The 15424-nt window shown below is 33.1% G+C and overlaps 1 protein-coding gene across 1 annotated transcript in view; it reads left to right on the top strand.

The window, feature by feature from the left end:
- Nucleotides 1-6677, top strand: part of LOC100778115 (DNA polymerase epsilon catalytic subunit A-like) — a 31031-nt gene extending 24354 nt beyond the window's left edge. The window contains 11 exon segments of the mRNA XM_014764248.3: nucleotides 419-493; nucleotides 1005-1064; nucleotides 1140-1402; nucleotides 1537-1585; nucleotides 1900-2060; nucleotides 2336-2402; nucleotides 4015-4125; nucleotides 4486-4656; nucleotides 4751-4960; nucleotides 5463-5569; nucleotides 6171-6677. Of these exon segments, the coding sequence (XP_014619734.1) occupies nucleotides 419-493; nucleotides 1005-1064; nucleotides 1140-1402; nucleotides 1537-1585; nucleotides 1900-2060; nucleotides 2336-2402; nucleotides 4015-4125; nucleotides 4486-4656; nucleotides 4751-4960; nucleotides 5463-5569; nucleotides 6171-6531 (1635 nt within the window). The 3' untranslated portion in view covers nucleotides 6532-6677.
- The last annotated feature ends 8747 nt before the right edge of the window (nucleotides 6678-15424 follow it).

Below are 15424 nucleotides of genomic sequence, written 5' to 3'. Positions count from 1 at the left end.
TAATTTTGAAGTATTGGAATGTTATCAACAAAATGAAACTTATTTCCTTTTCTTTGTTTGTATTTTTTTTGGTCAGCAAAAGTATGTATGTATTATATATATATATATACACACACACAATAGATTTAATACTGCTGGCCCAGAAGTGGAGTGGCAGTTCAAAATCATTGTCTAAATATCTAAGCCACAGGCAGCAGAAGAAAATTGCGTCCTCCATCAATTTCTGTCCATTAAACTCCTCATTTGAGAAAACAATTCTATTTCTGAGATTTTAAATGCACCCTTGTGTCTCACATGAACCAAATGATTTTATCTTTGATATATTCAAATGTCGGTGCAGTTTTTTCTTAAAGGACATTTGGTGATTCAGTATATTCCCTAAAATGATAGTTCATTAAGGAGATATTCATTTGTACAGGTACTTTGGATATCTGACGATGGCCTTCCAGATTTAGGTGGAATTAATGGTGAACAGAACTGTTTTGTGGATGAGGTATGCCATAACGATATTTTGGTTCTTTATTAACTCAATTTTTTACAGACCTTTAATGTTTTCCTCCTATCAACTTTGCGAAGCTTTAGTGTTCTGTTCTCAAGTAATTATATTATTATCATCATCATTATCACAAATGATTTCTGCATGCCTATGAAAGCTGCTGTTGGCCAGTTGCTGTACTATACACTCAACTACTCTTTTTTTATTTTTTATTTACAAATAGTAGTAAGTGGTAACAACTTTCTATAACACTCAGCTGCTGTTGGGGGACATCTTCCAGTTTTAGTAACAGTTAGTGAACTAATTCACCAGTCTCTATGACATTATGATCATATTTTAACTGTGGGTTCAAAAGATTTGTACCTTTTGGAATAAATACTATAGGTGCCCAAATTCTGCCTCAGTTGTCCCCTGGGAATAATTTTTCCTTGTTATTAGTCATTATTTGATGATTTAACATGTTCATCTTTGATCTCCTTAAATTGACTGCTTTGCTATTTGAAAATAGGTCCAACAACCTGTTCTTACATATCCTGGAGCTTATAGAAACGTAACTGTGGAGCTAAAGGTTTGACAATCTGAAGTTACTTTCACCAAATTGAGCAAGCATTTAAAAATTAATGAGAATTTTATTTATTTGAAGATACACCACCTGGCTGTAAATGCTCTTCTCAAGTACAACCTAGTTAATGAAATGGAAGGAGGCACTCTATTGGGATTTGGTCATGAACTTGATTCTGGAGCATTTTCCACAAATGATCAAAATGGTTTTGATGAGTCTACCTCATGTGCACAAGCCTTTCGAGTCCTTAAACAGTTGATCCAGCGGTGCCTAGCAGATGCAGTTACATCCGGAAATGTTTATGCTGATTCAATTTTGCAACATCTGTATAGATGGCTTTGCAGGTTTTGACTAACTTTAGTTGTTTGCCATTGTTAAACTACCACAGATGAGCCTATGGGCCCAAACTGCCTATAAGGTATATTAACAGCCACCCTATATTTTCTAATTAATTACTATATTCCTTCCCATGTTGCAGCCCTAAATCAAAACTTCATGATCCAGCTCTCCACCAGTTACTCCACAAGGTAAACAATTTACACTGAGAAGCTATTTAAGTGCATGCAATGAAATTCATTTCTTATTTTTCCTTTTTTTCCCATAAATTTTGTTTATTATATTTCCAAATTGCTTTTGTGAATTAGATTATTCCCTGAGATTGCATACTACTTTCCTACCTGTTACTTGGGTTTTCCATTATATAGCTCCTGTTTGGATGTTAATGTTATATTTGGAGGCTTGTAGGTCCTTGTTTAGTTCATTTGATTGCAATTTACATATCTAACTTAAAATCTCTTAATTGCATGTCACTCATGTCCTTTGATTGCATTGATATTTATAGGTCATGCAAAAGGTCTTCGCATTGTTGTTGGCAGAGTTCCGCAAGTTAGGTGCTATGATTGTATTTGCAAACTTTACAAAGATTGTTATAGACACCGGGAAATATGATCTGTCTAGAGCCAAAGCTTACTGTGATAGTTTGTTAAGAACTATACAATCAAGGTCAGTCTTTCAAAAGCCATAGAAATATTTTTCTTTTGTTATATAAAAAAATATTCTTGCTATCTTTGGGATAATTCAACCAAAGATAACAAAAGCTGGAAACTTTTGTCCAACTTCATTTAAGAATGAACAATTTACAATTCAATTGAATTACACAAAGTTGTGACGAAAGAATCACTCATGAGTCTTTTCTATTTTTGCCAAATTCAGCTTAATTGACATTAAAACTGATGTTTGTCGCTATATATAAAACCCTGTATTTCTTATTCTTGTAGAGATCTATTTGAATGGGTTGAGCTTGAACCACTGCAGTTCTGGTGCTCGTTGCTATTCATGGATCAGGTTTGATCATATTTTTTGTTGTTCTTTGTTTAGGCCTCACTGCTTTAGTGCATGTTTGGAATAAAGTTTTGTGTTAAACTTAAGTTTGCAAAAGTATCCCAAGTCTTGCTTCTCCAAAATTGAGTTTGCAGGCAAAATTTTACTCAAACATAATTTTAAGGGGTAACCAAACATGACCCAAACTAATTTTACCCTCAAACATACTTTTGGACCTTCCCACCAAAAATCCAAACATAACCTTAGTTGTTGGTTTCAAGATTTTTTTTTATCAGCAAAAATACTATTATATTGGATACAATCAGCAGTACAAGAACTACTGTTCAAAATACAAATCAGCACCAAGATGTGTAGAAATATGGTATCCTAATACAAGCTAATTAACAAGAATTAGGCTGCCATACATCTGACTGTAAGCTTGGTATATAACTACCCAGTATATACTCCCCCCCCCCCCCCCCCCCCTATTACAAAAACCATCTCTGATATTACTAGACCAGTAATGGAAAGGTAAGTCAAATCCTTTTTCCAGGTTTCTAAGTCATGTCCAGCCAAAGAAATATAGCATCCTCCATCAATTTGTTGGCATTGAAATTGTCATTTGAGAAGACAATCCTATTCCTATGGTGCCAAATGCTCCTAGTTAGGGATATACACCTACTCTGCCAGCGCTGCATCCTGATACCCGAAAGCCTGCAAAAGGAATGTTGGAGGAAACGGTGCCTCGGAGTTTGTGGGAAAGCTCCCACCATATTTATCCAAGACATCGATTTCCACCATAGTGGCATGACCCTATCACAGGAAAAGAATAAATGTGCTGCATCCTCTTCAAAATTTCTGCAGAATGGACACATACTGCCATTGATTTCCACATTTCTCCGACGTAAATTGGTCTTTGTAGGCAATTTGTTCCGAATTAATCTCCAAGCAAAGAAAGAGGCTTTAGTTGGAATTTGGAGTTCCCATAAATCATTAAAGACTCTATCCTGATTCTCATATGGCATTTCCACTGAATAAATCCCACTTGGGCTTGGGTCTCCCTTCCAGACCCACTTGTCATGCCTGCGAGGATGAATTGTGAGGCCTTCTATGTCCTCCATAAACTTGGCGGCCATATCTATTTCAGCATCGAAAAATAAGCGCCTCCACTGCATCATATTATAAAGCAATTCTGAATAGCCTGGGGTTGGTTTCAAGATAATATTTGAATTCTATCTTCAAATCATTCTAAAGCAATTCTGAATAGCCAGGGGACTTGTTTGTCACTAAGATATAATAATAAATTAGTACAGGACTGCCAAGCATATTTCATAATTATTATTCTGAATGGTTGGTTAGAAAAATAAAAAAATGATTGAACTATGGAAGTTTACAAATGTGAGGGAAAAATAATTTTTCTTACAATTATTATTGGGAAAATGTTACTGATAGTAGTTGTCATAAATATTTAAATCTCTTGCTGTACTTGTTTCTAGTTGGGCTATTTTTGTTTTGATATCAAATGCCTAATGATGGATGGTTTAGTTGCTTGCAAAGATCATTAATTTTTGCTATAAAACTGTCAACTGTGGTAATTTAAAGTATTTTTAACGTTATTGTGATTTTCTGGTTGTAGTATAACTATGGTGGAATACCAACAAAATCTGATGAAGCTCTAAATGATGAATCTCAAGTGGACATTATATCTAGCTGGAATATTGCTGAATACTTGCCGAAAAAAATCCAAGTAAGTTAACCAGTAAGAATTTTAGCTTGAATATAGAACTGTTGAAGGCGAGGGCGAGCCCTGGTGCAGCGGTAAAGTTGTGCCTTGGTGACTTGTTGGTCATGGGTTCGAATCCGGAAACAGCCTCTTTGCATATGCAAGGGTAAGGCTGCGTACAACATCCCTTCCTCATACCTTCGCATAGCGAAGAGCCTCTGGGCAATGAGGTACGTAGTTTTTTTTTTTTATAGAACTGCTGAAGGCAAGCAATCTTTACAGTGTGAAGATTAATTTTACTGGATTTGAAAATTAAATGGTGACTGATTTAATACAAGTGGCCTGCATTTGTGTCTAAGTTGTTCATACTATGGATTTCTGCAGGACCATTTTGTTTTCATCGTTTCTCAATTCATGTATATTCCCTGGAATTATGCAAAAAAACAAGCACAAATCAGGGCCTCATTGCAGAATGGTGACTCCTGTACCCCATCAATTAACATTGGAGCTGCAGAGGCTTTTGAATCAGAAGTAACAGAATTTACCAAAGACCAGGTATAACGATGACAGAAGAAGTAATTGAAATTGCATCTTATCTTGGTTTGAGAAATTAGTTGATTCTTATTTTGTTTTACATTCGATTCCACAGATTAGCTCTTATTTCACACACAAACTGCTAGGAATTGTTCACGATATTGGTCTTCATATGAAGGGTATGAACAGATCAGAAAACAACCAGAGTACATCAGGCCTTCCTCAACTTACGGGTGATGTCCATAGAGGGGATGCTTCCTTGGAATTTATCAAGCATGTTTGTGCTGTCCTCGCCCTTGACCACAGTGTGCAGCATGAAGTTTTGGTAATAATTGTTTGAGCAATGCTAGCAACACTCTTTTAACACAATCACATTTTAAAGCAAGTATTGACTTCTAAAAAATGGACTAGTAACAAAGGACGTGCTGCTTCATTTTTCTACTTGTTTTCCTCAGGTGTGTTGACATTACTAAGAGTGTGTTTGTGTCTGGTCTTTTTAACGCAACACAAAAGCAACTCCCCTGCTGCTTTGTAATTTTTGCATTGGAAAGTGTATTTTTCCCATTCAACTCTAACGCATTCCTAAACACATTGTAAATCAGTAGTATCATTAATATTATATACTTGCTGCTCTTCTGCAGCATGGTCTCACATAGGAATACTTTATGTCTGAGATTGAGATTTCCTTGTTAAATGCATGCAGATTCATATGTTTCCTTGCCTAAGTAATTTAAGTCGAATGGCTTCTTTCTCCATCTGCTGCTGATTTTTTTGGTCTACATTTTGGTGAGCAAAACAATAGTTCTGATTGTGTCCTCCACTCGCAGGTCTTGAGAAAAAATTTGCTCAAATATGTTGATGTTAAGGAGTTTGCTCCAGAAGCTAAGTTTCATGGTCCTTGTCATTCCTTCGTCTTATCCAATGTCATATGCAGGTAAAAAAAAAATATATAGATTTTGATTATCAATTAGTTTTAGGAGTTAATAAGTTTTCGTTATTGGAAGACAAGATTTCTTGCTCGAGTTTGACTATTCCTGAAGTGCCTACAACCCTGTTATTAATTGTTTACCAGACTATTGAATTTTGTTTAATAAAAACCATTGACTGTTCCTTATAATGTCTGATCGTTTTTTTATGGGCCCATGTATGTGATTTGTGTAAATTTCTTGCTTAAGAAGGGTTACTGCTAACATAAATTCATTTAAAATTAGAAACAGCCAAGGTCTTTTTGGCGTTGTGTTGTTTCTCCCAACATTGTGCAATTGCTTGTTGCCTTGTAGGGTTGGGGTTTATCTATCTATCTATTATTTCTTAGGCAAATGTTGGACAATGCCATAAGGACATTTGTTGCTCTTTTAACTCGATCTCTAAAGGCATTTGTTAGCAATACATTTTCAAGCTTGTGCATTAATCCTGATTTATATGGATGAATTTTACGTTGTCTTTATATGTTGGATCCAACAATATTTATCACGGTCTAAAAAAAGTGCATTAAGATTTCTGTATTTGCATTAATTTTTCCTTTTTGGGTACAGCTATTGTAATGACTGCAGAGACTTGGATTTGTGCCGTGATTCGGCTTTATTAACTGAGGAGTGGCGTTGTGCAGTGCCACAGTGTGGCCAGCCTTATGATCGTGAGGTGATGGAAAATGCTCTTCTTCAAACTGTAAGACAAAGAGAACGGCTATACCAGCTGCAAGATCTGGTGTGTACCAGGTGCCATCAGGTGAAAGCTGCACATTTGGCTGAGCAATGTGTATGTGCAGGCTCATTTAGGTGCAAGGAAGATGCAAGTGAATTTCGTGAAAAAATGCAAATTTTCTTGAACATAGCTTCTCATCAGAAATTCCAACTTCTCGAAGAATGCACCTCTTGGATTTTAGAACTTAGATAGTTTAAATTTAAGTGAGGGCCTAGGATCAGAGCAATACTATCTATGTATACAGCGGGTCCCTTCAAGTGTAGATATGAAAGAGTCCAAACCTGCTTGTGACCAACAGTTGACATTTATTCATCCCTGTGCGGTGTGCTCTTTTGACACTCTGCTCTAAGCAATTCTTTTATTCTATTTATCGTATGCATGATGTAAATTGCATGTACATAATGTTTATCGTGATCAATGAAATATTTATCCTCTTGTCATGCAATGCAAGTCACTAAAACGAATGTTATAAAACTTGGACCAATGATTGATCCGGTAAAGGTGTTGAATATGTAGGTCATTGATTGAACTGCATTAACCGGTATAAAAAATAGTGTTAGTGCAGAGTTGAATGCATATCCGATACAATCTAAAGTAGCCCGGATCGGTGATAAGTCCACGTCTAGGGATAAAACTTAAGTTAAATCTGAGCCATGCTTGAGGATCTTGCCTGATTTTCCCCATTTTAAAAGTTTTATTTAAGAATGTTAATTTTATCCTGGAAACATGAAAAGGATTTGGATGAATTTGTGAATGAATTTCAGTTTTTTTTGGATTTTTTGTATTTCTCAATGCAATCTTTATTTAATTGTTTCTATATTTTAATAAATATTGTTTTCATTTTTTTCCTGTTAGAAAACAAAAGTCACCACACTGACGTTCAACTATACCTGGTAACAAAACTGGGATTTGTCCTCTCTTGTGTCAGTGTGCAAAATTTCAGGTTTGTTGTACTTATTTGTGAATTTGGATTAACACCAAGTAGTCACGTTATATCAACTCGAGAAAAAGACAAGCTAAGATGGCTTACATTGCATGTATACTAATCTCAAATGGGTATTCAAACATATAGTTAAGGCATGTTTGGATCCACATTTTACATGCCTCAACTTGAGTCTAGGATGAATCAAACATAATTTTTTCGTTGACCGTGATATTTGGCAATGTGTTGAAATCATGATTCTAAGTTTTAAACTCAAATCTCATCTTCTAAATAAAATTAGAGAACAGCGAGATGCTGGATAGAAACATTCCAACTATGTGGACATTCGACTGCCGATCAACTCTAGTCCCATTGAAGCTATCAGAAGTAGCTTTTGCATCAATACTAACTTGAGTCCTATTATTTATTGCATCATTGATGGTGGATAGAAACATTCCAACTATGTAGACATTCGATTGCCGATCAACTTTAAGCATGTTATTTGTTCCATGTTTATACTAACTCAAGTCATTTTAGTAATTACATACAAAAAAATTGTATCAAAATTAATTGAGTGCAATTTCCAAACATTGTGTGTCCAAATAAATTTTCTAATGTTATCCAAAAAAAATCATGCTACTATATACTCACGTTTACTTAGAATCAATTCTATAAAATGATGTTTATTCAAAACTAATTCTACAAATCCATATCCAATCACACACTTAACTAACCAGTTACTTAAATGAAATGCATGTAAGCCCATACATAATAAAAAAAGTTTAATCCTTCAAAAAATATTTTTTTTAAAAGCTAAACGAAAATATTATTAAAGTGTCCGAAAATATATTTGTTTACGAGTATGAAGTGCAGTTGTACAAATGTCCTCGAGCTTCAAACTGAGGAGTGAGGAGTACAGTGTTCAACAACTCATTTCACATGCTTTTTAACAGTAAAAGCATATTAATCACAATTCTCATTAGTATCCCTGTCAAATAACGTAAAAAAGATAAGTTGTAGGATTTTGATATTGGTTACTATGAAGAATTGCCGTAAAATAGGTAACAATATTTGTCTGTTTTTAATTTCCAAAGGAAAAAAAATTACAACTACTTTAGGTTTATATTTTTTTCTATTAACAACAATCCTAATCACTCAGTTTAAGGGACTTAGTCACACTTAAGTTACTCATTCCTCCTCCAGTGTGTATTCTACAAAGATTGAATACAAATCATTCTCCACAAACTCAACATGTGTTGTTAATCAAACTATATTCATTTGTGCTTTAGATTTATATTACCTTCACGTTATGAGAACAAGCAATGATTCATCACGCGAAGTAATAATGTGTAATATTTTGCTAGATGGACTAAAGCTTGAATAACAGGATTTCATTCTACTACATGTTGCTATCGAAATGTTTTAAGACATTAGCTGAATAGATAAAAACAACATCTGACAAATGAAAACAAATAAGTGAAGCACTAATAAACACACTTTATAACGCATTCCTAACATACTATCTATTATTGGTTAAAAATGATTGGAAATCACAAAATCATAAGTGGAGTTCGTTAAATAAGTCACGAAACTAACAAAATTTTATGGTTTCCAATAAAATTTCAATTAATAAAAATTGTGTTGCTAGCATTTCTCAACAAATAAAAGAGATGGGAGGAGCCAGAGTTAACCGAATCACTAATGGTACAGTTCAGGAAAAAGAGCAGTGGCAACAAGCTTGTCGATTTGCTTCATAGACAAGGAAAAGTAGCTGTATATACACACTAATGTTTAATATTGAGACTAAGGTTAGTAATGGTATTCTTACCTTTTGTTTTTTAGGTTTACTATCAGAAATCAACTCTCCAAAAAGCTTAGCTTAACAATTCCTACTGTGTCATTTCATTTGTACAATACTATTGCAACATGAAAATATTTGCATGGCAAAAGTGAATAGAGTTCGGCATCAAATGACTTCCAAATAGTTTATTACAGAATATCATGATCCTAATCGGAATATTTTTAATAGAAATCTCTCTAATTTCTCTGTTATTGTGGATTAGCCTTTCTTCTTCTGACAGTCTTCCGTGCGCTTACAGTAACCTTGTTTTCACCTTCATCTTTCTGTGCTTGCTCACTGTTAACCGCAACTTTTGAAGAATTGACCTTTTTTTCACCTCCATCTTTCTGCACTGGGCCATTGTTAACAGCAACTTCTGATGAATTGACCTTTGTTTTCACCTCCATCTTTCTGCACTTGGTCATTGTTAACAGCAACTTTTGAAGAATTGATTCGACTCTTCAAGCACAATATCTCACCCTTGGCAGAAGCCAATTCCTCCTCAAATTTCTTACCTTTTTTCTCTAAATTCTCTCTTTCTTTGCCAAGTTTCATGATAAGGTTATGAGCATCTTCAATGTTGTCTTGGGCCTCTTTGCATGCATTTCTTTGGTCGTTTAGGAACTTAATAAGCACATCTTTCTCTTTTTCAAGGCTAGAAACAAGAGAATTAGCTCTCTGTAGTTCCCCAGAAAGGATCACCGCATTTCGGTTCATTTCATCTAATGATTTGGTCGCCTCCTCCAGGTCCCCCTCAAGAGATTTTCGGGACTCCTTGTCTTTTGAGACTTGCTGCTCTAATGCTCGTAAATCTTTGTTCAGAGAAGCAACCTAACTGTTTTTGTTCCTTCAAATCCTCTGCTGTGCTTTCAGCCTTTTTGTAGACTTCAACTAATTCTTTTTGTAGGCTATCATTCTTTTCAAGAGCAGCTGTCAATTCTTTTGACACACCTTGCAGCTCTGCTTGTGCTTCCCTCAAGTGTTCCTTGGCAGTTGTAAGCTCACTTGCTAGCAATTTGCCTCATGTTTCACATCATCAAGGTTTCTCTGTAGCGATTCATTAACCTCAGTGAGCTCAGACGAGAGCTTAGAGACCTCGAGCTCGAGCTCTTTGCACAGTTTATTTGACAAAGTTAGAAGGTTTTCCAATTCAGCAGACTCATTTCTTGATTTTGCAAGATTCTCCTGGGTAACTTGGAGTTCATGCTTCAAATGATTCACCTTGCTAGATTCATTATCTAGAGCCTCCTTCAAATCATCTCTTTCTTGGGATAAATCAGCAATGACGATCTGGCTTTTGCTTGCTTCACCTAGGGCAAGTTCAAACTGATCCTTTAGCTGATGAAGCTCCTCTTCTTTTTCTCTTAAAACCTTAGAGAGTCCAAAGCACCCTTCTTTTCAGCACTGAACTTTAGGTCATTGTATTCCTTCTCCATGACATTACATTTACTCCTAAGAGTGCATATAAGCTTACTGTTTCTATTGTTGCAACAACAGTGGACTTTTCTTTCTGAGCAAGTTTATAGAGAGCACCCAACACACCGGAAGAAAATACTCCAATTCCATTCAAGAGAAGCAGAAAGGAATTTGATGGTTGGTCCACTTCAGGTGCTTTCTGTCCATAGAAACTACAAAGTTTAGAACACACTAAACATCCAAAGCACAAATACGATAAGCAAAATTTACTATTCAACAACATTTGTATCTGATCTTAACCGCACACAAACCTCGGCTTCCCAGTTATCCTCTTGTGTCTTCACGTCAGTTTCTTCTGCTGCAAGGAGATTAACCCTATGTCAGCTCTCCAATCCCCAACTCCTAGTAACTTTGTTTTCATCTCACTCATATTATCATATCATTTATATCTTACAATAATGTCATTGTATTTATGTGCTGAACAAAAATAAAAGTTTGAATTTCCGCTCGGAGAGATCTTTTCATTAAGTGTCCGACCCTGTCTCGAATAGTATTGTCTTTCAATAAAGAACCTACATAGGATGTTTAATTTGGGCCCGTGAATTAGCAATTAGTAACCCAGAAAAAGGAATAATTTTTCTTTCTTGGGTTGGCTTATAGCAACTGATTTTTTTTTTTATTTTTTATTGTTATGGTGCATGACATAGATTTTTGACTTACCATGATATCATGATATTAGTAGGGACTATCCATGAGTTTTCTTGATGATATTAGTAGGGATTATCCATCAGTTCTGATGATGATTGCTTGATAGATTTACTCTACTTATTCAGTTATTTGATATTATGGTCCATATGTAACAATGTGCTAAGCACCCCAAAAGTCAAGAAAACAAATTTAATTAGTGCCCCTAAAAAAATTATGGCCATTTTTTGTGTTGTACATGGTTTGTGAAGGTAAATGGCAAAAAGGGTATGTGACAATTGAGGTGGGTGTGGGTGATCCAAAGTGACATAGGGTTATGGTCATTCTCTCGTAGTTAATCTCCTACATTCAAACCTCATCTTCAAGGATAGGAATGAAGCTCTCCTTTGTTTGGCTTTCGTTTTCATTATCTACCAAAGGTCACATAAAATGGGGATAGCCGATTGGACATGCCACACACCCCATTGCTACACAGGGCTATATAGCATAAACATTTGAGTCTTCATTACACAATGTCAACCTCTTCCATAAACGGGTGGTGCCTCTCTTCCATCTCCCCAGCCAAAACCTCTCTCAGGAAGGCCACATTACGCCCTTCCGTCTTCGCAGTTCTGATGATGATTGCTTGATAGATTTACTCTACTTATTCAGTTATTTGAGACTTGTAAAATGACAGGGAAATGAACTGAATATGTTACCACTGCGTGCCTGTGTGAAACGCGTATCACAGTAATTTAGGAGTGCTCATGAGTATATGCTTGCTTACTCACTTGCCACATACAATGCTTAGCGAGCATCTATCTGGCGCTTTTGCTAAGGATAATATATGGTTGTGAAACAAGACCATTAGCAAATAAACACACCGGAAATATAATTTGTTGTTTTTTTTCTCATTTCTTATTCGGACGGGAAAAAATTAATTCTTTTCTTCTTTTTTGAGTCGGAAAGAAAAAGTAAAAAAGAGAACATGCAAAAAAAAAAAATATTCGTTTGTTTTTTTATTCGTGAAAACATGAAATTATATTAAATGATTTATTTTGAGGGGTCTAATTTATTGATTGAGCATGACATACGAGTTATTATAAAAAATTTATGCGAACCTAAAATAATATTTAATGATTTATAATACTATTTGAGTAAATTTATTATTTTATTATTTTGTTTACTTAAGAAGAGACATTTTTTAAATGCTCCCCAGATTCTTTTTTCTCGTTAATTAAACAATGAAAAAAGTACTTATGATTTCTTTTTATTCATTTTTTTTTATTTTTTTTCTTGCTGTATATAACTTGTATGGTTATGATTTATGAATTATTTAGAGGTTATAGGATTTAGAAATATTGTTAAATTAGTTTGCGAATCAACAAACTAGAGCATCAATTATTATCTATATTTTTTTTAAACCCTCCACTTGAATTAATCACGTTTGAGTTAGATAAAATTATTATTAACAATAAAGTTTTTTCTTCCGTTTATGTTTGGTATAAAGAAGAAAAATAATATACCAAATAAATTTTGTACTTTATTAAGTGAAACTCACCTTTTACACTCTAATTTTTTTCCCTCTAAACTAAACACACCTTCAAGTAAATTATCAAACAGTTTTGAATAATAATCCTAAGAACTTTATTCCATTAACCATTATTTTTGAAAAGGTTAAAATGCAATTTTCATCTTCCTATTTTTTTAAATTTGTGTTTTTAGTCCCCTCATTTTTTAATTGAGACATTTCATTGTCCATTTTTAAAAAGTTCATAAATTTAATCCTCATTTTTTAATTAAGATATTTTGTCCTCTATTTTTAAAAAATCTATAATTTTAATCATTATGACTAATTTCAAACGTTGATGTATATACTATGTAAATGTTAACTGACAACTGTTTGTTTGTTATACACATGAAAAATGTTTATTTTAAAATTATTTAATTGTTAATAAGCTTAATTTATTAAAAAAGTACACATCAACAAACTTGAACTTGATCAAAAGGACTAAAATTACAAATTTTTTAAAAGTGAGGGATAAAATGCCTCAATTAAAAAATAGGAGGACTAAAATTGTAGATTTTTTAAAAGTAGATAACAAAATGTTTCAATTAAAAAATAAGAGAACTAAAATCGTAGATTTTAAAAAATAAAAATACCAAAATTACATTTTAACCTTTTTGAAAATTATAATCTTATCTTATTTGTTTGCACCAACATGGGTTAGTTAGTGTGTTTGATTGTGAAGAAATAGAAGAAAAAGAGACACAATTTTCAAAATTATATGTGAATCTCACATCTCTTTCTCTTTATTTTAATTCATATTTTTTTTTATCTTCCACACAACCAAATACACCCTTAAAGAAGAATTAAGGGATTCGCAAATTAAATTGCTTTGGCCCTTGAATGTTAGCCAAGAAATGGCCTAGAGCTAGAAGGAGATGTGTTAAAGGATGTTGTGTTTCAGAAATAAGATAATCCTCGTTTGATACTATTGGAGTAGTGATGACTCATATGGATCAGCTTGATCCATATTAATCATACAGATTTCATACGGATCAAGTTGATCCGTATGATTTGTACAGATTAACATGAGTTTATTTTTAACAAGGTTGCACCTGTCCCACGTAGCCAATGGGTTTAGCAATGTGACCCACATTTGACAAAAAATCAAAATAAAAAATAGAAAATTAAATTTTAATATATAAAATTTGGTCCATTTTAAAAACTAACTATGGATTGTCTAATTAAAAAACTTATTTGTCCATAATGCTAACATAATTTGCATCTTGAGTTACTTAAAAAACATTTTTCTACATCATGTTTATTTAATCTATAATTTTATACTAAATCAAAATATTATATCATCATTCACCAACCGTTGAACCATATGTAAAATACTTAAATTTTATACTTTTTTATTTATTTATACTTAGTTTACATCTCTTATTTATTACAATTATATTTTCATATTAAATTGTAAAAAAATTTATAGGGATCCACCAATAAATTCGTTTAACTCGTGGATTAAGCAGACCAAGCTAAAAAAACTTGCAATTCAAACAAGCTCAAAATATAAAGGCTTGTATACCATGTGCCTTATAGGTTTCATAGGCAGCCTACCGGCCAAAACCCACATGCTGAACTCTAATTGCATACAATAAATATTCATTTAATGCAACTAAAATTTATATAAATAAACATTTATAAATATTTAAATCATATTATAATTAAAACTTGCAATAAATAAATGTTTTGTACTTATAGATACTCTAGATTCACGATAGATAATTTATATTATGATATATTATTATTTTACTTATTAATATATATTTTAAAATATTTAAATTAAAATCAGAACTAAAGATATTAATAATGACAGCTTGAAAAAAGATAAAAAGTTAAGTTAAATCATCTGGTTAATGTTAAAAACATAAAATAACATATCATATGCATGTTAGAAATGTGTTTAAATTTTAAAGATAACATACACATTTTAAATTATTTTTTGATATTAAGTTATAGCTTGTTAAAGAGTTTGTTTAGTTAATATTAAAAGCATAAAGTGATAGTATATTAGACACATATGAGGAGCATGTTAAAATTTTGAAGGTAATATATGTACTCGATGCATGATAGGACAATGAAGTTCACCCACGAGAGAAGAGTATGTGAATACGAGAGCGAGTGAATTAATAAAAGCACACATAAGTTTGTCTTTAAGGATATTTGAATTGTTTATTATGAATCCAAATATAATTTATATATTTAAACATACATATTTATTATGAATTTTAATTCTATTAAAATAAACATTTGTCTAAACTAAAATACTAGTTTCAAATAAGATTTAGATCGTTAAGAGAGTCTAACTTAATCAATTGATTAAGTAAAATACTTGAGTTATTATAAAAGAGATTTAGGATGTGTTTGATTTGCTAAAAATATAAGACAAACAAAACAACATGGGACAAGTAGTTGAGTCACGACAACTTACAACTTATCGTAATCAGCAAAGGAATCCATAATAGGGTGAGCTGGTTCGCCTTATTATTAAAATATTAAAAAGAATTGAACCAATTAAAATTAGTAATTTTTTATGGGACTTGAACTGTTTTGGTTTGTCGGGTTGGTACTTGGTCCAGTCAAACATTATTTTACTCGATTGGGAAAATGTACTTTGCCAATGTCTTCCTTTCGCTCTCAATCTTGATTATTG

The sequence above is a fragment of the Glycine max genome, chromosome 11 (assembly GCF_000004515.6).
Source record: "Glycine max cultivar Williams 82 chromosome 11, Glycine_max_v4.0, whole genome shotgun sequence".
In the NCBI taxonomy this organism is placed as follows: Eukaryota; Viridiplantae; Streptophyta; class Magnoliopsida; order Fabales; family Fabaceae; genus Glycine; species Glycine max.
This window is presented reverse-complemented; position numbering and strand designations above follow the sequence as displayed.